Here is a 26,494-nt window from a genome sequence, read left to right as displayed (position 1 = left end):
AGAGAGAATCGTCACTATTCACTGCGTCATCATTGCACGCGCCAGCAATAGTATCCAGAATAACCCCGCCATTTTTAAAAAGTTTGGCCAGAGATTGCGTGACATATCCAATCCATTACATATTATGGCAACTCGGAAGAATACGCCGTGGTCAAACGAGGAGGTGCAGACAGCGGGTGTGTGTCGCGTAGAAGATTACGTCATAGCAGTTTCCTGCAGCGTCGCTATGACAACCAGGTACTATTGTGGAGGTACAGGTACAACTTTTACACAGTGGAAAACCAAACAGAGCCGAGTCGAGCCGAGGCGAGCTGGTACTGTGTAGTGGAAAAGCGCCATAATTGTCTAGTACCCAAAATACCCAAAACCCTATAAGCTGACTAAGGAAAAAGCTAGTGAAGAGCAGAAGCAGGGGATGAAGTGATGATGATAAAAAAGGAGCAGAGTTTATTAAATAATCTTAGTTGTGTATGTCTCAATTCTCAGACTTCATCTGAAGAACACAAACCCAACATGTAGTTATGCCAAACTGACTCACAACAACATCCTATAAACCTTGAGTTTCCAGTAAACATTCCCTTGTATCTCTTATTCATGAAGACAAACAGCCCTTGAAATCACATAAGAATAAACAACGGAAAACATAAAAACAAACAAAAAAAACCCAACAAAAATATAATATAAATTACTAGTGTTGTCACGATACTGGAATTTCTAACTTCGATACGATACCTTGAAAAATATCGATATTCGTTCCAATTTCGATACCACAGAGAAAAAAACTGCCACAATATTAAAAAAAAAATAATAATTTAAAGATAAATATTGTAACGTTGCTGGAAGATACAAGGCGAAAGAGAATCTAGATGCAGTAGTTTATTGGGAATCCATGACAAGACAATAAAATCCAGAGGGAACAGGAACTCAGACAAGGGCAGAGACAACCATTACACATTTAACAACTGACAAACCACAGAGGAAACGCAAGGACTATTTATACACAAGACAGAGGTAATGAACTAATTGGTAACCATAGAAACTAACAGGGGAGTGGGTGTAGTGCAAGGAGTGTCCATGACAACAAATGAGGAAGCACAGAGGCAGGGAAGCAGTAAACAATGAGACACAAACTACAAAACAAAAGTCCTTAAAACACAGACACAGAACACACACAGACCGGGATTATGACATAGCCCCCCCTCAAAGGAGCGCCTTCCAGACGCTCCAAACGCAAGTCCGGGGGGGGGGGGGGAGCTTAGGCAGAACAGGGGGCGGGCTGGAGGGCCAGGTCCATGAAGTAAGACAAACAGGGGACCGAGACACCAGGGCAGAGGCGGCCAGATGGATCAGGGGCCCACCAGGGTGATGCAGAAGCCCACCGGGGCAGAGCAGAAGGAGCAAAAGCCCACCAGGGCAGAGTAGAAGCCCACCAGGGCAGAGCAGATGGAGCAGGAGCGCCCCAGGGCGGAGCAGAAGGAGCAGGAGCCCACCAGGGCGGAGCAGAAGGAGCAGGAGCCCACCAGGGCAGAGCAGAAGGAGCAGGAGCCCACCAGGGCAGAGCAGAAGGAGCAGGAGACCACCAGGGCGGAGCAGAAGCCCACCAGGGCGGTGCAGACGGAGCAGGAGCCCACCAGGACGGAGCAGACAGAGCAGGAGCCCTCCAGGGTGGAATGGGAGGCACAGAAGTCCTCCAGGGCGGAACAGGAGGCGCAGGAGTCCTCCAGGGTGGAACAGGAGGCACAGAAGCCCTCCAGGGCGGGATAGACAGCCGCGTCATGGACTGGGAGCTGGGGAGAGCAGAGACAGAGGAGACAGACAGAGCAAGGAGAGAAGCTGAGAGTTCATGGGAACATGCTGCCTCCATAGCCGTGACAGGGCAGACAGGGAGCCTAGGCGGAGCAGGCAGAGCAGGGAGCCTTGGCGGAGCTGGCAGAGCAGGGAACTCCGCTATGCACGCCACATCCGAAAGAGGTATAGGCGCAGCGGACATGTGGACAGATGAGGCCTCTGAGATGCAGTGTGCAGCCCACACACTCAAAATGGCGATGGCCATCGTGGGCAGTACGGTGGTTAATGGAAGGCCCATCGGGTTTGTGGGCATGTGGCTTGGGAGCGTTGGCTCTGCGTGGCTTGGGAGTGTTGGCTCTGCGTGGCTTGGGAGTGAAGGAACAGGTGTGACTTGATTTGATGTGGCTTGGGAAGCTATGACTTGACTGGACTTGATTTGGTGTGGCTTGGAAAGCTATGACTTGACTGGACGTGACTGGTATAGTTGCTGCCTTGGCTGACGTAGTTTTAGCTAGGGGTGTAAATCGGAGCCTTCAAGACGATTCGATACGATACCGATTTCTTAAGCCAACGATTCGATTATTTTCGATACTTCAGAATTCCCTGTGATACGATGCGATTCGATCCGATTCGATTCAATATTAGATATTTTTACATGATATCTATTAAGTTTCAAATAAATCAACAAAAATAGTAAATAATTTGCCTTTTATTGAGAATACAGAAACAGTATTCTATTCACATAATGTGTATGTTCCACTAAAGCAGTTGTGCTCAATGCACTGCAAATAGAACAACAAATATAAGTTACTGCATCTACAAAGTGCAATCAGATAAATTGTAATAATAATAATAAAAAAAAAACTTATAGTGCAGGTCTACTATGGCCAATTAGCCTATTCACCGTTTAAAAAAAAGTTTCTTTCATACAAAATTGGTTACATTTTGAAAATACAATTTGCATCTTATTAAGAGGTAATGGTCACACATCCTCTGCAGTAGATGAACTGCAAATAGAATACTACTCCACAAAATCAGTTCAAAATCATCGCTCTTGAAAGTCAGACAACAATGTGAGGTCTGTGAACATGAACAACATCATAGATGGACTGTGAAACGAAAGTAACGCGTGTGAAGAAGAAGACAGTGAGGTTAGTGCCACCCGCAGCTTAGGAGTAGGTAGTACGCTTAATACGTCGGAGCCATAGACAGTAAAAGAAAGGTCGGAACGGATTCTAAAAATAGACAAGTGAACAAACAGGCGGCAAAATAAACACATTAATCGATATTCTTGCGGACGAATCGATGCATTGAATCGGCGGCTGCATAATCGATGCATCGATATGAATCGATTAATATTTACACCCCTAGTTTTAGCAGATGCTGGTTTGGCTGATGTAGCATTAACAGTCGCTGGCTTGGCTGGTGCTGATAGTAAGAGACCGACTGATCGAGCTGACAGCAGTGGTGGGTCCTCCAAGCTTGATATTAGCCTCTGATAAGTCCCGAGAATGTGAGGGTGTGATGTAGCAACCACCATTTCATTAGTAATTTCGGGCATGGCGGTCATCTTGGGTGCAGGCTTGGGCATGGTGGCCATCTTGGTGCACGCTCTGGCATGGCGGCGGCCATCTTTGCGACAGGCTGTGGCGTGGCGGTCATCTTTGCAGCAGGCTCTGGCGTGGCAGCCATCTTTGCAGCAGGCTCTGGCGTGGCGGCCATCTTTGCAGCAGGCTCTGGCGTGGCGGCCATCTTTGCAGCAGGCTCTGGCGTGGCGGCCATCTTTGCAGCAGGCTCTGGCGTGGTGGCCATCTTTGCAGCAGGCTCTGGCGTGGCGGCCATCCTGACCGGGAACTCAGGAACGGAAGCCATCTTATGAACGGGCTTTGGGACGGCGGCCATCTTGTGAACAGACTCGGGAAGGGTGGCCATCTTGTGAACAGACTCGGGAAGGGCGGCCATCTTGTGAACAGGCTTTTGGATGGTAGCCATCTTGTGAAGGGGCTCTGGGCTAGCAGACATCTTGTGAGGAGACTCGGGAAGGACGACCATCTTGTGAACAGGCTCTGGAGGGGCTGCCATACCCACAGTAAACCAAGATTTACAATGTGACATGACGAAGTTGATGAATTGTGTGAGAGTCCAACTGGGGTCTTCTTCAGGTAAGTTGAAACTGATTTCTGGGTCGAGTCCACTCCAGAAAACCTCCTTCAGCATGGTATCATCACACGGTGCCATATGGCTATATCTGACAAACTGCAGAGCACACTTACGGGGTTGATCAAACTTCCTGCTAGATCCATTTTTGGTCAGTTGTTCTGTAACGTTGCTGGAAGATACAAGGCGAAAGAGGATCTAGATACAGTAGTTTATTGGGAATCCGTGACAAAACAATAAAATCCAGAGGGAACAGGTACTCAGACAAGGGCAGAGACAACCATTACACATTTAACAACTGACAAACCACAGAGGAAACACAAGGACTATTTATACACAAGACAGAGGTAATGCACTAATTGGTAACCATAGAAACTAAGAGGGGAGTGGGTGTGGTGCAATGAGTGTCCATGACAACAAATGAGGAAGCACAGAGGCAGGGAAGCAGTAAACAATGACACACAAACTGTCATGATCGGGGCTGTGGGTCTTCCCTCAGCCACCTGGGGTCGCTGTTTTCCCTTCCCTGCACTGCACTTCCCTGATTGTTCACCTGTCCTGATTATGTCACCCGTTCTTCCCCAGCTGTTCACAATCACTATTGTCTTTATAATCGCCACACTTCCACTACCCTGGTAAGTCTGCATTGTTTCCTGTTTCGTGTCACCAGCTCTGTGTTATCCTGTTCCTGCTCAGTTCTTGTCGTGTGTGCCGTGTTGGCCTTTGTTTTGTTTGTTTATTTGTGTTTAATTGTTATTAAATATATACTTACCCTGCATCTGGACCCAGACCATTCCCAACGTGACAGAATGCAGACTCCACAGATGGGTCCAGCGGGGAGTAATTTTTTCTCCGAGGAGGCAGAGGCGGCGTCGGCCGCTCGAGGTGATTCACATCTACCTGCGTTCCCGCTTTGCGGTGGGGGCGGAGTGGCTCTTCCGTGGGAAGGCGGAAGTGTCCGTTGTCTCCGTTCCTGACGCGCAGGTGACCGCGCCCTCTGTTCCTGACGCGGCGGTGAACCCCATCTCCATTCCTGACGAGGCGGTGTCCGCTGTCTCCGTGCCTGAGGTGGCCGTGACCGTGCTCTCTGTTCCGGACGTGGCGGTGTTGTCCGCTATCTCCGTGCCTGACGCGGCGGTGTCCGCTATCTCCGTGCCTGACGCGCCGGAGACCAAGACCTCTGTTCCTGACGCAGAGGCGACCACTGTTTCTGTTCTTGACGCGGAGACGACCGCTGTTTCTGTTCATGACGCGGAGACGACCGCTGTTTCTGTTCCTGACGCGGCCCTCACCGCGCTTTCTGTTCCTGACGCGGAGGCGACCGCTGTTTCTGTTCCTGATGCGGCCCTCTCCGCGCTTTCTGTTCCTGACGCGGAGGCGGCCACGCTCTCTGTTCCTGGCGTGGAGGCGACCGCGCTCTCTGTTCCTGACGCGGAGGCGACTGCGCTCTCTGTTCCTGACGCGGAAGCGGCTGCGCTCTCTGTTCCTGACGCGGAGACGACCGCTGTTTCTGCTCCTGACGCGGCCCTCACTGCGCTTTCTGTTCCTGACGCGGAGACGACCGCTGTTTCTGTTCCTGATGCGGCCCTCTCCGCGCTTTCTGTTCCTGACGTGGAGGCGACCGCTGTTTCTGTTCATGACGCGGAGACGACCGCTGTTTCTGTTCCTGACGCGGCCCTCACCTCGCTTTCTGTTCCTGACGCGGAGGCGGCTGCGCTCTCTGTTCCTGACGCGGAGGCGGCCGCTATCTCTGTTCCTGACGCGGAGGCGGCCGCGCTCTCTATTCCTGACGCGGAGGCGGCCGCGCTCTCTGTTCCTGACGCGGAGGCGACCGCGCTCTCTGTTCCTGATGCGGAGGCGACTGCGCTCTCTGTTCCTGATGCGGAGGCGGCTGCGCTCTCTGTTCCTGACGCGGAGACGACCGCTGTTTCTGTTCCTGACGCGGCCCTCACCGCGCTTTCTGTTCCTGACGCGGAGGCGGCCGCGCTCTCTGTTCCTGACGTGGAGGCGGCCGCTATCTCTGTTCCTGACGCGGAGACGGCCGTGCTCTCTGTTCCTGACGCGGAGGCGGCCGCGCGCTCTGTTCCTGACGCGGAGGCGGCCGCGCTCTCTGTTCCTGACGCGGAGGCGACCACGCTCTCTGTTCCTGACGCGGAGGCGGCTGCGCTCTCTGTTCCTAACGCGGAGGCGACTGCGTTTGCTGTTCCTGACGCGGAGGCGACTGCGCTCGCTGTTCCTGACGCGGAGACGACTACGCTCTCTGTTCCTGACGCGGAGGCGACCGCGCTCTCTGTTCCTGACGCGGAAGTGACCGCTGTCTCTATTCCTGATGCGACACTGACTGCCGTCTCTGTTCCTGACGCGGACGTGGCCGCTATCTTTGTGCCTGACGCGCCGGAGACCGCTATTTTTGTGCCGGACGCGCCGGAGACCGCTATCTCTGTTCCTGACGCCAGAGGCGGGGCCGGCTCGCGTTCCTCGGGTGGCGAGGCCGGTCCATGGGACTCCGCTGCACGGGCCTGGCCCGCCATCCCTCCCCCTGAGTTGCCTTCCTCCGTTCCTCCTCCCTCCAGACTTTGGGAACGTCTGGAAGCCGTTCCGTAGGGAGGGGGTACTGTCATGATCGGGGCTGTGGGTCTTCCCTCAGCCACCTGGGGTCGCTGCTTTCCCTTCCCTGCACTGCACTTCCCTGATTGTTCACCTGTCCTGATTATGTCACCCGTTCTTCCCCAGCTGTTCACAATCACTATTGCCTTTATAATCTCCACACTTCCACTACCCTGGTGAGTCTGCATTGTTTCCTGTTTCGTGTCACCAGCTCTGTGTTATCCTGCTCCTGCTCAGTTCTTGTCGTGTGTGCCGTGTTGGCCTTTGTTTTGTTTGTTTATTTGTGTTTAATTGTTATTAAATATATACTTACCCTGCATCTGGACCCAGACCATTCCCAACGTGACACAAACACTACAAAACAAAAGTCCTTAAAACACAGACACAGAACACACACAGACCGGGATTATGACAAATATAGTCTAGAACATGACAATGATGTATATGCATATGTACTCTGCTACAGCCCTGTTCAGCTTCTTAACTTCATTTGAGTTTGAGCTTCATGCTTTATTTGCTGTTCAAATACAACTGGTAGTGTAGGTCGTAAACTTTTTCTTTTTCTTTTTAGACCACACAATTAACTAAACTATCTAACTAACCTTAGAACTTAAGTTAATGGTAAAATATATTTGTTAGTTAACATTAATAAACAATGAAAAATACTTTCAAAACATTTATTAATCTTAGTTAAAAATTAATTTTATCTATAATTTACTAATACATTAACCAATTAAAATCCAAAGTTATATCTGTTAATATTTTTTATTGGACTGTGCTAACATGATCCGTTGTATTTTTATTACCTATCGTTATCAAAGATTCAAATATTCTGTAACAAATGCATTGCTCGTTCATAAATGCTGGTTAATACATTAACATTATTTGATGAACAGATTTTAATGCCTGATTCATAATCAACGATCCACGCAAGCAAACAAGTGTGCATCACACACGAAAACAATGCACAGTTGCTCACTGGATAGACATTAAGACAAATCACAGAATATAAGTAATGTTTTTTTTGTTTTTTTTAATAAAGTTAAATAAGCGCAGTTAATTTACATTTGACCGCAGTTAAAGTATTTACTCGTCTAAGATCTGTTTATATTAACGAACTACGGTAAAAAAATAAATAAAAATGGGACAACACTCATATCAGCAACAATAATAGGCAATCTTATTTAATGATTCAGTAATGTTAAAATGAGCACAGTTCTTCTTTATATAGATACAGGTGTCTGTCTTTCAGGTGCTTTGCGAAATTAGTGGTGTTAGCGCCTTTTGTTACCACTGCTCTGTAGCAACTCTTATATATTGGCTTTCTTGTGTACTTCGGCTTTCCATGTTGGTTTGTTTCATATCCGAAATATTTCCAGATAGCACTCCTGCTGTGCTCTTTATCAAACAAAGCCGGTCGCGGGGTGCCGCACTCTCCTTTCTATTCGCTTCACTTGAATGAGACGAGACAGGCACCGCGGTCACGTGTGGTGTTTGTAAACTCGCCTTTGTGTAGAAGTGAAAGTGACAGCTCGGCTAGTATCGATACTTCGGGAAATTAGTATTGGTATCGTTCGGATATTTCAGTATCGATATTTATCGAAATATCGATATTTTTGACAACACTATAAATTACTAATAAATTTATGAATTTTGAGTGTTCATTTACAAGAGAGACAGAGAGTGTATGTATGAATTACCTCAGTTTTTGCCATGTTTCTGTAATAACAGCAAGAACAGGTGGCTTTAATTACATCCCCCCAAAAAATATGTGGCCAACTCCTTGCTGAGAAATATAATGTACCTGTTCAGCAGTTAAGGTATTTTATTGATAACCTTTCAGGGCAGTGCTTAGAAGTTTGTGTGTTGCTGAATGTTGCTAGGGTGTTGCTGTGTGGTTGCTAGGATACTTAGGGTGGTTGCTAGGGGGCTGCTATGTGGTTGCCAGGGCATTTGGGATGTGTTGCTATGAGGTTGCTAAGGTACTTGCTAGGGTACCTGGGGTGGTTGCTAGGGTGTTGCTATGTGGTTGATAGGGTAAGCAGGGTGGTTGCCAATGTGTTGCTATGTGGTTGCTAGGGTGTTACTAGCATGTTGTTAACATGCAAGTTACTAGCATGAGAAGAGCAAAACTATAATGTGCAAAGTTAAGGCATGACAAGTGGGCAGCGAAGTGCTCATTGTGTCTGTGTTATTATATTATTATTATTATTATTATTATTATTAGATGAATTACTCTGTGTTTGTTTTCTAGTGTGGATCATGGAGGCAAGTTGAGGATCACATCAGGGCTCCACAAATGTAAGTCCACAAACAGACACACAGTTTTCTTGTTTGTTCTTTAGTTGTAAATGTGTCTCTTGTAATGTGTGTCTTGTGTTCAGATGCCTGTGATCTCTCACTGGATACAAACACAGCAAACAAATACCTCACTCTGTCTGAGGACAACAAAAAGGCGACACGAGTGAAAGAGCGACAGTCATATCCTGATCATCCAGACAGATTTGATTATTGGTCTCAGGTTCTGTGTGTTGAGAGTCTGACTGGACGCTGTTACTGGGAGACTGAATGGAGTGGAGATGAGACTGAAATATCAGTGTCATATAAAGAAATCAAGAGGAAAGGAAGGAGTAATGACAGTGTGTTTGGACGTAATGTGAACTCCTGGAGTCTGATCTGCTATAATCACAGATTCATTGCCCGTCACAATAATAACTCCACTGTGATATCTGCTGGTTCAGGCTCCTGTAAGAGAGTAGGAGTTTATCTGGACGAGTCGAACAGCACTCTGTCCTTCTACAGCGTCTCTGACAAACAAAAACTCACACACTTACACACATTCACACACACATTCACTCAAACACTACACGCTGGATTTTACCTACATGCAGATTCTATAGTGTCTCTATGTCACATTAAACACACCAGTGTTGGACAAGTTACTTTTGAAATGTAATACATTATATATTAGCAATTACTGTATTTTAAAAGTAATTAGTTACTGCCTGATCAGTCATGACAGTTACATTACAATATTAATGTACCTCAATGGTAATGAGTTACACTACTTTTGAGTTACTTTTGAGTTACTTTAATCAAAATATCCACAGAAGTACAGACATTCTAAAATGTTAAAATGTAGTTTATTGCTGCTCATTATAGATCCAGTGGAAGGTAATTTGGTAGGTCTATATAGCATAAAATTCTAAAATCGTATTTAGGTACAATTATGTAGGTCTACATTAATGTTACGTTGTAGTTTAGGTTAAACACTGATAAGTACAAACCACATTATTACATTAATAAACAACACCGGTAAAAAAAAGCGAAATGGTATAATGTACAAACAATAAACACAATATATAGCATATGGGCTATTTTAAACGATTTTCAGAACAAAACAAGAATGAAGAATATAAGTTGCTAAACAAACCAAAGTGAATTAAGCTGCTTTAAAGTGAAACTGAAAGCAAACTGCGTCTCATGCAGCCTACCTCTCTCATTCGGCATGAATCAAAAAAAAATATATATCTATATTCACAAAAATTACACAAAAATTAACCAAACTCAGCAGCGTATGTGGCTCATTTTTTATGTCGTTTTGTTAATCTGTTAATAAGGCTATTTAAGTCAAATATATTTTGTGTATTTATTCATTTAATATATAAAGACTATGATTTAATAAAAACAGATTTTGTTGTTTTTAGTTCAACTTTTTCAATTTGTGTTGCTTGTCTTTACTCGTCCACCGCTTTTCTTTCTCTTCTCCGACTCCGACTCTGCCGCTCTCTCCATTAGCTTAGTGCTAGTGGCATCAGTCCAGGTGTTTCCAGGAGTTACTCGTGCTATTTCTCCTTGTTTGGCGTCGCACATAGATTGCACCTGGCTATGCATTGTTGTCCTTTTCTCTGATGAACTAAAAAATACTGGGAGTGTGTCCATCTCACAAATGTAATCTCAACCATCGAATAACAGCAAATTGTAAACAGTAAACTGACAAACTGCAACAGTAAATTGACAAACTATTTTAAAAACTTTTTCTCTTGTGCAGTTATGTTACTGTTAGAGAAAAACTAATGCAATATTTTTTGTCTAATAATATGTTCTTATTATTCTTTTGAACTGTTGAGGAGGTTTTATGATAGTATTCAATATTTGTAAAATTTTTATGAACAATTTTTCCTATTAAAATTAATTAAAATTTATAAAGCTCTGAGTCCCTTTATTTTTGGACAAACTTACGCTGCGTCGAAACGTTTTGGGAACGAGAATGCCCACGCCGCCATACTGAGGATGTCCCTGCCGTATTAGGGCGAGAGAACAAAAGAGCCAGGAGCGGCTGGAAGATCTAGGCCATAGAACCTAGTGAATGTAAGGGGCGTGGACCAACCCGCAGCGTTGCAGATGTCTTGAATAGAAACGCCCGAAAGGAGGGCTTTAGAGGCAGACATACTCCGAGTCGAGTGAGCCTTGACTCCCAATGGTGAGGGGAGACCAGAGGACTCGTATGAAAGGGAAATGGCATCCACAATCCACCGGCTTATGGAAGGCTTGGCTCGCACTGGACACATACAATTAAGCTTCTGCTGGCCGGGCTCCCGGAAGGGAGGAGGATGAAAAGCCTGCAGTACAACAGGCCGTGGTGCAACGGTGGGGACCTTAGGGAGGTATCGTCAGGCCGAGCCCCCTCGCCTTCGTCCAACTCTTTTAGCAGGTCGGCTTGGTACGCCTGTAACACCGCCATGGTGTGCAGACACGCACCAGCCTGACCTGCCGCCGCATACCCTTTGCCCACCAGAGCTGAAGTAGTTTTTAGAGCTCTGGAGGGCAGCGCTGGAGCCTTCAATGACGATGCCGCTTCGGGGGACAGATAGCTCGCAAGCGTCTGTTCAACCCGGGGCATCGCCGTATGCGCGTGCTCAGACAGCCCCGCCACATTAGAATAGTGTGCAGCGGAGGGGCTGTAGGGCCGCGAGGAGTATGGTTTTCCCCATGACTTCTGTGTGGAGGTCAGGGAAAAATGGAAGGCTCCTGTGCAGAGGTGGTGGCCGAGACCGCAGGAAGCGTTCATCCAGCTTGCTTCGCTGCAGTTCGGTCTGTCTCTCAGCCGGCCAGTCTAGTCTTAAAGTGGCTATGGCACGAGTGACCACCTCTATAAGCTCCTCGTACTGGGGAGAATGAGGGGGTGATTCCTCATCGACGCCCTCTATATCAACCTCCTCGGAGGAAGATAAGAGAAGCGCCGCGCCCTCTCCCCGGGGGGGAAGAAACCGCAGAGCGGGCTTCCGATCCCAGAAAGTGGGCAATGGATCTAACAGGTGAGGCTGAAGATAGGGGCTCGCCCATCTCCAAGCCCGCTTTTAGATCCATTTGCGAACCCCACGAGTGCAGCCGCCGCTCCGCCTCAGCAGTTGTGGGCTGTAAAAACTTTTGCAGGTATTGCGTTAAAGTTACCATTCTTAATGCAGTTATAACTGATCCAAAATGATTTAAAATAATTGTACAGGAATTCTTATTCATTAACAGACACCGTTTTAAACCATCTAGCGTTACAAAGCTAAACTTAATGTAGTTTTACGACAACGTACACAGTTTGTAACTAGACAACCACCTTAATGCATTGTTCATTATAAACGTGCGTTTAGGAATTATGTTGAGACGGATGTACATAGAGATGTACATACATGTTCTCTGAGAGTGTAAGTTACACTTTCATTCATCGTGAAATGTGCTTACTTTCAGCACATTATTAGAAAAGGCGATTTGCAAAGATTCATAGAAAAATAAATTACACTCACTTTTTCTGGTGAAGATGAAGCAGGAACAAGAATAGTTGGTACAGATCCATTTTTCAGGAGCAGCTTCCTAGCAAAACCTGCTTTATACTGACTCTCGTTTATAAAGCAGTCTGGTGAGAAATGATTTGCGAAAACATGAAACCATTTAGGTAGATCGGCAACCACATTCCCTTCAGAAACAAAATTCAACCACTGTGTGCTCAGCGGCTCAAATGTCTCTAGTAAATGACGACTACTTTGTTCGCTATTACACTCAACAACTGTACACCACACTCGCTCCAGCATCGAAAATAATGGCCGACAGTTTACTTCTCACTCAGGGCGGGTCTATGCTAAAACCATAGAAGTGTCTGTCAACTGTCGTGGGAGCGGCCTCTGTTGGTGTGACGCCACACCGACAGGCATCTGAGAATGGCTTGATTTGAGAAGGGGCAAATTATTTTACTACAAAAAAAAAAAAAAAAAAACTACTGGGTGGATCTTTGTCATTCTAAATCAAGCTTAGTGAAGATCAAGGCTTCTTGTAGAATTTCGAAGGCAGTTGTCATTAGCGGCAAGGGATAGCGGTTTTTAATAGTGATCTTATTAACCTCCTGGGATCGACAAATGCACCGGCGCATTTTGTGCCAGTTTCTCTGATAACCCCAGAAGGAACTTCAATTACTCCATCATATCTGATCGTACAGATAAGAGCAGTACATCAGTTGAATCTGTAAAGGGTCTACTTTTATTTGTATACACTCATAATAACAAAAAAAGTGATTTTGCAAAATAAAGAAAACAAACAGGGTGTGCTGTCTGCCGTGTTGGTCTATGTGATCTTCATTCAGAAACGCGTCATTATAGACGGTTTCAACGGCAACAACATAAACAAACGTTACTGCGCATGAGCGCTTTTGTGGCCCAAACTTAACTTCCGGTAGACATCCAAATAGAATCAATAACAACAGCTAAGTCCTTCTAGAGTAGATTATTTTTTTAATAACAAGCGAAATATGTTGGCTGCGTAAATTAGACTGATTTATTAAAAATGCAAACTCATTACTTCCCAGTAGGAGGTGCTTTAAGCACGAGAAACGAGGTTTCCCCGGTAATGGCTATAGACAAAGCAGCTCTTAATTTAAAAACGCTGCCTTATGCAGGATGAAATGAAAATGACATTTTCTAAACAGTCTTTCTTCAGAAATACAGTGATATAAAAACACCCACGCCTGGGTTTGATTTTTAAACGTGTATTATGTTTATTCAACGAAGTCTATTAACAGATTAATTAATTAGTCTATTAATTCCAATTTCCAATTGGAAAATCAGTCGGTTTTTATATCGTGGCAGGTCGCCACAAATAAATAAATGTTTGGGAAACACATACCACAGCACAATAACCTGAGACCAACTTCATTACTCATTATTAGCTGCGTTTGTAGCCCGCGACACGAACCAGACAGATAAACAAACACAGACCGGAAGTTAACTTAGGTCCAGGCGCGTGCGCCCGATGAAACCGTCTATAATATACTATAACTCAGCCAATACACAACACAGAGACATGAGCAATATGTCTAGAGAAAGCTTGATATGTATACTTTTAAAGTAAGTTTTATAGAAAACAAATATTATGTGATAAAGTAATCCATATGAAACCAAGGCGATGTCCAGTCTATCTGAACAGAGCTAATTATATTAAATTTGATCACGCCCACAAGCTACTTTCGCTTTCATACTATAATTAGCCATGCAAGCAAAGCGCGGGAGGTAAACGCCTACCTCACCATAACAAAGCAGCGAGTTTCTTTCAAGTTCATCTGGCTTACTGTTTGTTTCTGGAAGAAGACACGCTGTGAGGATTAAGACTGATTTTTACCTGATGAGTTTTGCAATGACTTAAATATCAGGTATGATTTACTTGTTTCACTTGTTGAACAGAATTCAGAAAAAAAGTTTTCAGAAATGACACAGTCTGTCCACTTATCTGTGGTTAGATCAGGGTGCTCAATAATGTGTCTTTGACCTTCATTATGTATGTTTTGTTTATACTGTTTTGTAAATAAAATACAAATAATCTAAAACTCCATTCTTTGAATCTTCTCACAGTGTTCCTTACATAATAGTTACAGACTCATTGATGGACTATTAGGGGAGGGCTCTTTGTCTCTCAGGTGTGAATTGCTAAATATCCATGGGTCATAGCCACTCCTATGAATATTCCCTTTCGATCACAAAACATGTTTTAAAAAATTTACATCAATATGTTTTCTCATAAAAGAAAATCTTTATCTCTTATCTTGACTTTTGACCCATATTTTTAAGTTACTGTCCTCTGCCTTTGAATTGTATGCAAAAAGTGAGACGTCGTCCCAAGGCAAAGAGCAGTAACTTCCACACTATCAGTATTCAGTTGCTGATCACCATTTACAAAATCATTAGTAACAACTGTATAAAATCTAGAGATCATGGCATTTATTTTGAATGACTGATAATTACTTATAGCAATCTACTTATTGCTATCCTGTGTTTTGGTTACATTCTGGTGCCGTTATTAATACATTAGACATGAAACAATACTTTGTGGTAAAGAGTATTTTTAATTGGTGTGGAGTAAAACTAACAGGTTGACTGCAGATAGGTGACAGTGAATTATATTAATAAATACAAGATTTTATAATAAATTGTTTGTACCTGTATGAATACATTTTAAAAATAAATAATATTTTAAATAAAAAGGCTCAAAAGAGAAATGTGCAATGATGATAAAAAAATGAAGTGATCCTTTTAAATGTTAAACTAAAACTGCCAGTAGGTGGTGCTAAGTCACTGTTTTGAGTGAGACATCGAGTCATTTTTTAACAAAGCAAATCGCTGTATTTATGAATGGCTAATTGAATCATTGACTCACGATTTGTTCACAAATTCATTCACAAAAATAGCCTAGCCTAAAAGAAGTCTTGATTGATGTGAACGCCAGCAGACAGGAATAATGCCTCAGAATTCTTGTGGATTGTTGTGGGTTAAAGATCTCTGATGACATTCATTGCCATGGATTTTATTTGGTTACAAGAAAAGGTAGGATATGGATTTAATTGCAAAGTGTACTGATTTTATATGATCATGCTACATGCTATGCTGTCACGGCATTCGTGTTGACTAACGTTAGTTGGTAGCTCTAGACTGTTGAATGAAAATGAATAATGAAAAGAAAAATTGAGATTACGATTACTTATTGCTAGCAATTTATCTAGTCTTTGCTTGTTTACAGTGCTTTATATGGTGCAGATTGGTATCATATATTTATGCTATAGGTGGCTAGCTAGTTAAGTGAAGTACATTGCGATCTAATTCTTTTGTCTAATGCATCTTTTGCGTTATACAATTTATTACCTTGAGCTTGATGTCTGCGTTTCAAAGCCATCTCAACCATAATTTTTCCTCGAGAGCAATAGGCCATCCTTAAATGCTATTAAAAACAACCACTCAACAATATATTTTATTCAGGTATAGAGTGTGTCAGAAGTGCTTCAGTGACAGAGTTATGACAGTAGACAAGCAACATGTAACTTAAACGCGGCAAACTTTATTGTATGGTAAAACAAAGACAGAGTCAAAGCTGGAGACTCGGATTACAGAGTGTCTGTTTCTGTCTGATGTGTGTGTTGTGGTTCGTATCAGTTTGAAAACATAAGCTGGGCCCTGCAATGTGCAGCCCTCGAGGGGGCTGACTGCCCGCAGTGTAAACGTCTGCCGCTGCGGGTGCTTCACTCTCAGAGGGCTCTCTTCGAGGAGGGAGCCTTCACCAGCGCTCCTCGCGGGTCTGGCCCCGCTTCCGCTGAGGCGGAGCGGCAGCTGCACTCGTGGGGTTCGCAGCTCGATCTGCTAGAAGGAATGGAGATGGGTGAACCCCCTATCTCCCTCCTCACCTAGCGGATCAGTAGACGTCCTACTGGATGTGGAAGCCCGCACTGCGGTTCCTTCCCTCCAGAAAGAGGCGTCAACGCTTCTCCTATCTTCCTCCGAGGAGGTTGATGTGGAGAGCGTTGCTGATATTCAACCGTTCCCCCGATCCCCACGGTATGAGAGGTGGTCCCCCCCTCTTGGAGGTGGTGACTCGTGCGGTTGCCAAACTAAACATCAGTTGGCCCGCCGAACAACATCATGAGCCGCAGAAAAGCAAACTTGATGAATGCTTTCTGCGGACCAAGCCATCACCTCCAATACGGAGCCTTCCATTTTTCCCCGACCTCCACTCAGAGCTATTGAGGTCATGGGGAAAGCCATTTTCAGCCCGCTTGTTCATCCCCTCTTCCGATTACTAAGGTAATGTCGGGTGGCTGGATGAGCGTGGCTACAAGGCGATGCCGCGGGTTGAACAGACACTAGCCAGTTATCTGTCACCCGACCTGGCATCGTCTCTGAAGGCTCCGTCCTTGCCCTCCAAGCCTCTCAAAACAACTTCCGGCTTGTTGGGCAAGGGGTACACGGCTGCAGGTCAGGCCGGTGCTTGCTTACATACAATGCTCATCTTGCAAGCTTACCAGGCCGACCTGCTTAAGGACTTAGATGACGATGAGGAGGTTAACATCTCGGAGTTGCGCCACACCGCAGACCTGGCTCTCCGCGCCACCAAGGAGACCACCCGCACTGTTGGGTGGTCTATGGCAGCCCTTGTGGTGGTGGAGAGACATCTGTGGCTGACCCTGTCCGATATGAAAGAAAAGGACAGGGTCCTCCTCCTGGACGCCCCGCTTCAGCCTTCTGGTCTGTTTGGTGACTCTGTCGACTCTGTCGTCAACTGATACCAGGAGGCTCGTAAACAAGCGGCGGCGTTCCAGCAATACCTCCCTTGCCGCGTCTATTCCACCAGGGCTGCTGGACGGGAGCAGCCCCAGCCGTGTACCGTGTTCTCCTCATACCAGGAAGCGCAAAAGAGGAGCGTTGCCGCCCTGTACCCCTCCGGAAAGACCTAGAGGGCGGGATCAGCAACGCCCCAAGCCAGGGGCTTCAAAGACGAGGCCCGACCTGCGGGTCGTCCTCCAGTCTAAGAGGTCCTCGGCTAAACGGCCCTGACAATTTTGGCTCAGGGCCAATGAGGGCAGCCCCTCTCGGGGAGGAACGGGGTTTACCACAGTACATGGTACCCACCCTAACCCTATCCCTGCCAGAGTTACAGGGCGCAGCAGTCTCCTGCGAGCCTTTTCTGGTTTCTCCGCCCAACATCGTAGCGGAACCAGGGGGTTCGCCACCCCTACGGGGGTCCCTAGAGCAGTTAATTCAGGTGTCTCCTGCCAGCCAGCTGTTACAGGTCACCAAATCAATACCTCAAATGATACCAGAAACCAGTCTCGAGAGGCTGGTTCCCTTAGTAGACTTTCTGGCAGCGTGGAAGCTACTGCTGAATGTATCTACATGGGTCCTGCGTACTATAGAGAAAGGTTATTATATCCAGTTTGGCGCTCCACCGCCACCTTTCAATGGGGTGTTTCCTACTCTCGTGAACCCCGAGCAGGGTCTGGTAATGGAAGCAGTAAATTCTCTTCTGAAGAAGGAGGCCATCGAGGTGGTCCCTCTTCAAGACAGAGAGTCCGGATTCTACAGCCGGTACTTCATTGTTCTCAACAAGGAGGGAGGGCTGCAGCCCATTCTAGATCTCAGACGTTTGAACCGCTCAGTCAGAAAACTGAAGTTCAGAAAGTTAACTGTCAGTCAGGTCGTGTCTCAAATCAGGTCCGAGGACTGGTTTGTCACGATAGATCTAAAAGACGCTTATTTTCACGTCTCCATCCTTCCTCAACACAGGAAGTTTCTGAGGTTCGCTTTCAGGGGCGAATCTTACAATACAGAGTTCTTCCTTTCGGCCTAGCACTCTCACCCCGGACGTTTACAAAGTGTGTAGATGCTGCTCTGGCTCCTCTGCGACTCCAGGGCATCCGCATACTCAATTACATAGACGACTGGCTGATTTTAGCCAGCACAGAACAGTTAGCGGCTCAACATCGAGATGTTGTTCTCGCTCACATGAAAGAACTGGGGTTGAGACTCAACACCGAGAAAAGTGTGCTGTCTCCATTACAGAGGACCACTTATCTATGGGATTCGACCACGATGCAGGCACGTATGTCACCTGCTCGAATCGAGTTGATCCTCACTGCAGCCAATGCAGTCAAGCTAGGCCTGTCACTCACTGTGAAACAGTTTCAAGTACTGTTAGGTCTAATGGCTGCTGCTTCCAACGTGATACCTTTTGGACTGCTGCACATGAGGCCGCTACAGTGGTGGCTCAAAACCAAGGGGTTTTCCCCGAGGGGGAACCCATTCCGCACGATCAAGGTCACGCGGCGATGCCTACGTGCCTTACACATGTGGAAGAAACCTTGGTTTCTGTCTCAGGGCCCAGTATTGGGAGCTCCTTGTCGCCACCTCACGCTAGGGACAGATGCGTCCCTTACCAGATGGGGAGTGGTCATGAGTAGCCGCTCGGCCCACGGTCTGTGGAACAATCACCATCACTCATGGCACATAAACTGTCTAGAGATGTTGGCTGTATTTCAGGCCCTGAAGCACTTCCTCCCAGACCTAAGAAACCATCATGTGCTGGTCCGTTCCGACAGCAATGCGGTAATTTACTATATCAATCATCAGGGGGGTCTGCATTCACGCCCCTTCCACAAGCTGGCGTACAAGATCCTCCTGTGGTCACAGGGAAAACTCCTCTCACTCTGAGCAGTACATATCCCTGGACGTCTCAGTGTGGGAGCAGACGTCCTGTCGAGGCAGGGGCCAAGGCCCGGGGAATGGATGCTTCACCCGGAAGTAGTGAAGCAGATTTGGAGAGTGTTTGGCCAGGCTCAGGTGGACCACTTTGCGACTCGAGAGACATCGCAATGTCCCCTCTGGTTCTCCCTAGTTCCTCCAGCTCCTCTGGGGCTGGATGCCATGGTACAGGCATGGCCGAGGCTACATCTGTATGCTTTCCCCCCGATCGCTCTGCTCCCCGGAGTTCTGGAAAGAGTACGCCGGTATTGGGGTCCGTCTTCTATTAATAGCCTCATACTGGCCAGCCCGAGTATGGTTCTCGGACATAATTACCCTCCTCGACGGCTCTCCTTGGGAGATTCCCGTGAGGAGGGACCTCCTCTCCCAGGCCGGGGGCTCGATTCTTCACCCCCGCCCGGAGATGTGGAAGTTATGGGTGTGACCCCTGAGGGGGCACAACTCCTAGACTCTGGTCTCTCAACTGAGGTTGTTGAGACCATCCTTCAATTCAGAGCTCCCTCTACAAGAAAACTTTATGGCCTTAAGTGGAACTTGTTCACTTCATGGTGTAAAGAACGCCAATTAGACCCAGTTCACTGCCCGATCGGTACAGTACTGGAGTTCCTGCAACCTCGCTTTTCCGCAGGGTTAGCCCACTCCACCTTGAAGGTTTATGTGGCAGCTTTATCGGCCTACCACGCCCCTCTTGGTGGTCTGTCAGTGGGTAAGAACCCCTTGGTCATACGTTTCCTTCGCGGTGCACTCAGGCTGAGGCCTCGAGTTAAACCGAGAGTCCCTCCATGGGATCTCGCTGTGGTGCTCGAAGCCCACTGTAGGCCTCCATTTGAGCCTATAGAGGAGATATCTGATCGAATGCTCACTATCAAGACAGCCTTGCTTCTTGCACTTACCTCTCTCAAGAGAGTCGGGGACCTGCAGGCCCTTTCGGTGGCCCCTTCTTACATTGACTTTGCGCCCGGTCTGGCCAAAGCCTTTCTCTACCCTAGAGCGGGGTATGTCCCTAAGGTCCCTTCCTCAAGTACCACAGCCAGTTACTCTCCAGGCCTTCTATCCTCCTCCATTCGTGGAGCCTGACCATTGGAAGTATAATTGCATACGTCCACAGAGCTGCCATGTGGCGTAAAGCAGAGCAACTGTTTGTTTCTTACGGCCCCCCTAAGAGGGGGCACCCTGCTTCTAAACCCACTATTAGTAGATGGATCATTGATGCCATTGCTACTGCTTATGAGTCCTCTAGCCTCCCATCACCCTTTTGGGTCAAGGCCCAGGACATCTGCAGTGCTGCGGGTTGGTCCTCACCACTTACATTCGTCAGGTTCTATGAACTTGACCTCAGAGCCGCTCCTGGCCCTTCTATCCTCTCGCCCTAGCTCTCTCTAGGCAGAATTTCATATTTTCCACCGTTGCCCTAGAAAATTCCTAGGTGCAGTTCTTATCTCTCTCGTCCTGGCAACTTCCCCAGGCAGAGGTGTATTATCATTCTCTTACTAAGCAAGAAATTTTATCCCTCTTGTTCTGGCTGTTCCCCCAGACAGAGGTGTAATACCACTCTTGCCCTAGCTACTTCCCTAGGCAGAGACTTTTATCCCTCCTTGTCCTGGCAGTTCCCCAGGCGGAGACTTTCTCGTGTCCTGGCATGTTCCCCAGGCACATCTCTTTCCACCCAGTTCCTAGGTAGGGACTTGGAATTCTGGAGGCGTGGGCATCTCGTTCCCCATAGCACTTGACGCAGCTCGAAGTTCCCGGAAGGGAACGTCTCAGGTTACGTATGTAATCTTGGTTCCCTGAGGGAACGAGACGCTGCGTCGAGGGCCATAATTCCTGCATCCCTACGGCGCTCGCTTCATTCCAGAGGCTGACACCGTCTTCAACGCACGTGCTTTTATACTTCCTGGTCACTTACGTCACCCCGCCTGTGACGTCACTCCCATCATCTGATTGGTTGCAGACTACGTTCAGACCGTTCCCCATAGCGCTTGACGCAGCATCTTGTTCCCTCAGGGAACCAGGGTTACATACGTAACCTGAGACAATTTGTGCCAACTCATTTTTTATTCGATTTTTCTCATGTACACTTCAATGGACACTTGGACTGAAGAAAAATAAAAATCCTCATATTTTAACTATACATAATAAGTAGTGTTTGTGCACTTTAGATGAACTAGTGTTTAATATTTTGAAAAGAACACATTCTGTAAGAATGAACAATGCAGTAAGAATGGGGGGGAAAAGGTAAGATGTTATGAAGTCTAAAAAAACTAGTTTGATCCTTTTTTTGGTTGAAGTGGGTGAATCTGAGTATATGTATAAATGCCTTTGTGTGTATGTAATGTGTAGTTGCTGATTGTTTTGATGAATATATGATTGTGTGCATTATAGCATCAAGGCATTAGTGTGCGTGAAGGGGGTGTGAGTGTATGTATTGCATTGTATTCACTGATCTCATATTCACTGTGGCTGTTTTTCACTAAAACCAATGAAAAAAGGATTTAAAGACTATAGTCAATTTGAAGACAAATGAAGTCATAATAATATTAATTTCATTAATTAACATCAATATGCATAAAACATTAACATTAGAACTTGTAGCTTTGTATTTAGCTTTGAAATGCTTCAACAAATTTCTCAACCTGTTATAGAAATAATTCATGAGGTTCCTGCTGATATCGTTCAAGATCTGATGTCCATTGCGATAAACATTCAATTAAAAAAAATCATGTTCCCCTTCAGTCATTTCACTATGACGTTACATATAGGAACTTGCCTGAGAGACCAATCACCTCTGAGCTTTATAGAAAAGGCCAATGAGAATTGGCGAGTGGATTTTGCATGCCGAGCCACTCTCCTCCGGACATACGGGTATATAAGAGGGCGGCGTGCAACCACTCATTCAGATTTTTGCTTCGGAGCCTCACCTCATGAGCTTTCATTCATAAAAAGAAAAGTACTACTACTACGAGAGAACACTGCTCTATGCTGTTGCTGTTATCACTGCTGCTGGTCGGAAAGAAGTTTATGCTGAACCTCTGCCGCAGTCATCACCAGCTGATCCTGTGAGCCGGCTAGACCGCCATTCTTGCATTCCAGCGAGTTTATACTGAGTGCACAGTTGTGGCGCGATCCTCCCTGGGCAAACCGGGATTCTGAAATAGCAAATTTCTCTCACACGGCTGTCAAGAGTATTCCCTCGGGATGTCTTTCCAGCCGTGTGTTTCTGGGTGTGGTGACTTTCTCACTTCTCTGTAGCGAACACGATTGCTGGCTCCACTGAGCCGGCTTTTGTGGATGGTTTGCGCATTCATTACAAGCGTATGACCATGGCTGCGAGAGATCCCGGCGCTCGTTTGCGAGACAGAAACCTTCGTCCTCTTCTCGCCGGTGCAGCGGGCCATACGGCTTCGCGGCCTATCGACGAGAGGCCTTGGGCGATCTTGCGGTGTTTCCAGAACTCTCTGCCCAGCAACCCCCTGTGGACTTCCGGATAATCATGCAATCTCATAGAGCTATCAAAGCATGACGCTCCCTTGTTCAGCGTGGTAAGCGTCCCTTTGATGCTCCAGAGGAGGACAGAATGTTTATCACAACATCAGACGGGGGGCAATCGGCTGTTGAGGCGAACGACCCTGCTGAGCGACACCCCTTCGCGATTGCCGTCCCGTCGGGGGCGAACGCTGAACAGTCGGCCATGTTTCTCCGGGCCGCCTGGGAATTTGGGTTGGACATGTTGAGGTATCTTCTCTCATTTTGCTCAGGCTGGATGATTGTTTTTTTAGGGGGTAGAACGCCGCACTGCCGCATCCCCCCTGAGACCTTTTTCCTCGAAGACGCATGAGCGCACGGTTTGCTTTCGTCCTTGCTCCTCACCCCTCACTACCCTTGTTCGCAGCCAAATGGGTATGTGGATGTTCCTCTCATGGAGAGTGCGGTCGCGGTGCATTCGTGCTCGCAATCTCGCCGCCACCTGATGGAGTCATCTGCGTCTCTCGTCCAAAGCATGTAAGCTGTCATTAGCTCCCGCTGTCAAGGCTTGCAGTGCTGTGGATCTGGCCGCCATCAGCTGTGCCATGGTTATCCTGCAGACTCACCATACCTAGGCACCATAGCTGCATGAGGGTATTGTTGACCAAGGTTGATGCAGGAGCTCCCTATGGCTGATATTGCTCCCTGGGCAACGGAGGCCACAGCCTGTGTCTGTTCCTGAGTGACGTTGCTGCCTCTTCAGACTTGGACTTTATATGGTTTGCCTTTGAGGGTCGAGCAGACCAGTACAAGGTCTCCGATTTGGCCTGTCCCTGTCTCCCCGCACCTCACAGAGATCGCGGAGGGCGCCCTGAACCCCTTTGCCGGAAAAAAGAAGGGTATCCGCTTCCTCAACTATCTCTGCTCCAGCACCTCAGTCATCTGGACCTTCGGGTCTACTGAGAAAAGAGACAGAGATATTTTTTCTCGGCACGGAGCTGGACTCGGTCAACACGGCAATGCCGCGCCTCACTAGCGAGTGCGCGCAGTCAGTGCTGAACTGTCTATAACGGTTCCTTTCAGAGGCTCCTGAGGTATATGACAGCTGCAGCCGCAGTAACGCCGAGATGGGCATGGCATCGCGGCACGCTTTGGATTGGCGTTTCATCGGAGTGTTGCCGCCTATTCAGCCCATGGTCAGACCCTGCCTTACTATAGGCCGGAGTACCCTGTAGTAGGTTGGAATTCAGGCTGGCTTACTCTCACGTTGTCCTGAGACCCCAGCCCAGCTATGTGCCCAAGGTTCCCACCACGCCCTTCCGGGACCAGGTGGTGAACCTGCAAGCTCTGCCCCTGGAGTGTCCCGTTCGCGCTCTGCGAATTACGTGGACCGCACCCGAAGCTTCAGATGCTCCAAAGCAGCTCTTTGTTTGCTACAGAGGCAGCAGAAGGGGAATGCTGTCTCCAAGCAGATTTTGTCCCATTGGGTGGTAGATGCCATCTCCCTGGCAAGGCCAGGGGGAGCCGTGCCCCCTAGGAGTTTGAGCTCACTCCACTCGAAGTGTTGCCTCCTCCTATGCGTTGCCGCACGGCGCCTCTCTAGCAGACATATGCAGAGCTGTGGGCTGGGCGACACCTAATACCTTTGCAAGGTTCTACAACATCTGCGTTGAGCCTGTGTCCTCCCGTGTGTTAAGGTAAACATCAGGTAATTTGCGGGAGGCCGGCTGGTGTCGGCTTGCTGCGCCATTCCGACGGGATCCGTGCGCTATCTTCCCAGATTGTTCCCTCCGGTGAACCCTGGGTCCTCCATGCCCCGCAGTCATGCCTAGAGCGGAGTGGTCTGTGACTGTGCTCCGGCTGGGTCTCCTTCGCCCAGTAGGTTGTGGCACCATGTCTCAATATTCCACGGTCAGCCAGAAGGCCGTGTCTCCCTCATATATCTATAACTAGAATAGATATATTAATTACTTCAATTCCACATGCCTAAATCTCATGTGCTCTGCCCCCCCCCCCCCTCCCCCCGCTTCAGTATAACTGGCACCCCTGTGGGGCCCCCTCTATTGGCCCTCAGGGCATTGGGTAGGTTGTGTACTGTCAGCACGTGGTTTCATGAGTAACGTGGCTTCAGGATTGTGGCCTTTTTCATGGGTCTGTTCCCCTATGTAACGTCATAGTGAAATGACTGAAGGGGAACGTCTAGATTACATAGGTAACCCACGTTCCCTGAAGGAGGGAACGGAGACGTTACATCCCCTTGCCATGACCCTGAGTCGCGCTGTACGCTGAGCTACGGCTCGGCTCCTCAGCAAAAACCTGAATGAGTGGTTGCACCCCCCTCTTATATACCCGTATGTCCGGGGGAGTGGCTCGGCATGCAAAATCCACTCACCAATTCTCATTGGCCTTTTCTATAAAGCTCAGAGGTGATTGGTCTCTCAGGCGAGTTCCCATATGTAACGTCTCCGTTCCCTCCTTCAGGGAATGTGGGTTACCTACGTAACCTAGACATTTTGCAAATCTGAGAGATCTTCAAAATAACTTTGAATATTATAATTTAATAGTCTTAATTTTTATAATAGGTGCAAATTGATGAGACTACCATAAATCTGCATATAAAAGGTAAAATGTGCGTTTCCTCCTCTTCCTGTCTAGTTGGTTATCAGGTCTCTCTTTTGTAATGCCTGTAGCTCAATCAGATTGTGCACATCAATAACTGTCTGGTTTGGCTCAGCTATAAAATCAGACATCAGAAGATTGCAGAGAATGGTTCGGACTGCCGAGATGATTATTGGTGCTCCCCTGCCCACCTTTGGAGAACTGTACACCCAAAGTGAGGAAAAGAGCTCAGAAAATCACTCTGGATCCCTCACATCCAAGCCACCCCCTCTTTGAACTCTTACCGTCCAGCCGGCGCTAGAGTCCCAAATATCAGGACTACCAGGCACATAAACAGTTTTTCCCCCAAGCAATCCACCTTATAAACAGTTAAATGTTCATCCCATTGTGCAATAAAATGTGTGCAATAATCTGATATCTATTGCTACCACCTCCACCCTAATACATCCCTGCATTCAATTCTATCTATATATAGCACAACTGTACATACCACCTATTTATTTGTCAATTTATTTTTTTACAAATTATTATAATTATTTTTTTTTTTTGTCTATTTATGTTTACATACAGTATGTGTATTTTTCTTATTCTCTTTTTTATTGTCTGTGTGTTGTTGTCTCTGTGTACTGGAAGCTAATAACACTAAAACAAATTCCTTGTATGCGCAAGCATACTTGGCAATAAAGCTCTTTCTGATTCTGATTCTGATCAGATTAAGTTAGGAGTCATATCTTTATTGTGATTGGTTGATAAGAGACCAATCAGGGACCAGGCATTGCTCATATTATAAAAACATTCAATTTTATTGGTTTATACAATAAAACTCATGTGATGTCCATTTCAATGGACGCAGGGTCTGAATGGGTTAAATGGTCTGTTATTACCTTATTTGGAAGAGTCGTGAATAATAATGATGAGCTCTGCTCTGATTGGCTGTTTCACAGTGCAGCTCTTTTTAGTAGCTCACACAGCAGGAAGGAAACACAGGCAGGAAAATATATATTTAATCAGGGAGCCACTATCTGCAATTGAATGCACAATCACTTTTTACTTTCAAAATTTGCAATCACATGTGCTCTGTGTATACTACAGCAGCAGTAGAGTACAGACACCAACCCATCCCTGCACATCACATCCCCTGCACAGCCTGGAACATAACATTTCATGATCTGCCATTTTCACTATTGTCCGCTTGTTTCTGGTATATGCAAATGTTGGGGGCGTAACTAATAATGATCCCAACTATAATGTCACAGTCCATATTATGTTGGGATTTGTCTCTTTTTTAGTGGTCTTTTGCA

At 46.8% G+C, this 26,494-nt stretch overlaps 1 protein-coding gene across 1 annotated transcript in view; it reads left to right on the top strand.

Annotated features, from left to right (window-relative positions):
• The window catches only part of LOC141318561 (uncharacterized), a 35,620-nt gene extending 26,112 nt beyond the window's left edge, over nucleotides 1-9,508 (top strand). The window contains exons 9-10 of the mRNA XM_073833204.1: nucleotides 8,807-8,853; nucleotides 8,937-9,508. Of these exons, the coding sequence (XP_073689305.1) occupies nucleotides 8,807-8,853; nucleotides 8,937-9,508 (619 nt within the window). The remainder of the gene's footprint in view (nucleotides 1-8,806; nucleotides 8,854-8,936) is intronic.
• Nucleotides 9,509-26,494: the final 16,986 nt, after the last annotated feature.

Source organism: Garra rufa, chromosome 1 (genome assembly GCF_049309525.1).
Source record: "Garra rufa chromosome 1, GarRuf1.0, whole genome shotgun sequence".
NCBI lineage: Eukaryota > Metazoa > Chordata > Actinopteri > Cypriniformes > Cyprinidae > Garra > Garra rufa.
Note: the sequence above shows the minus strand (reverse complement) of the source record. Positions and strands in the feature narration are given on the sequence as shown.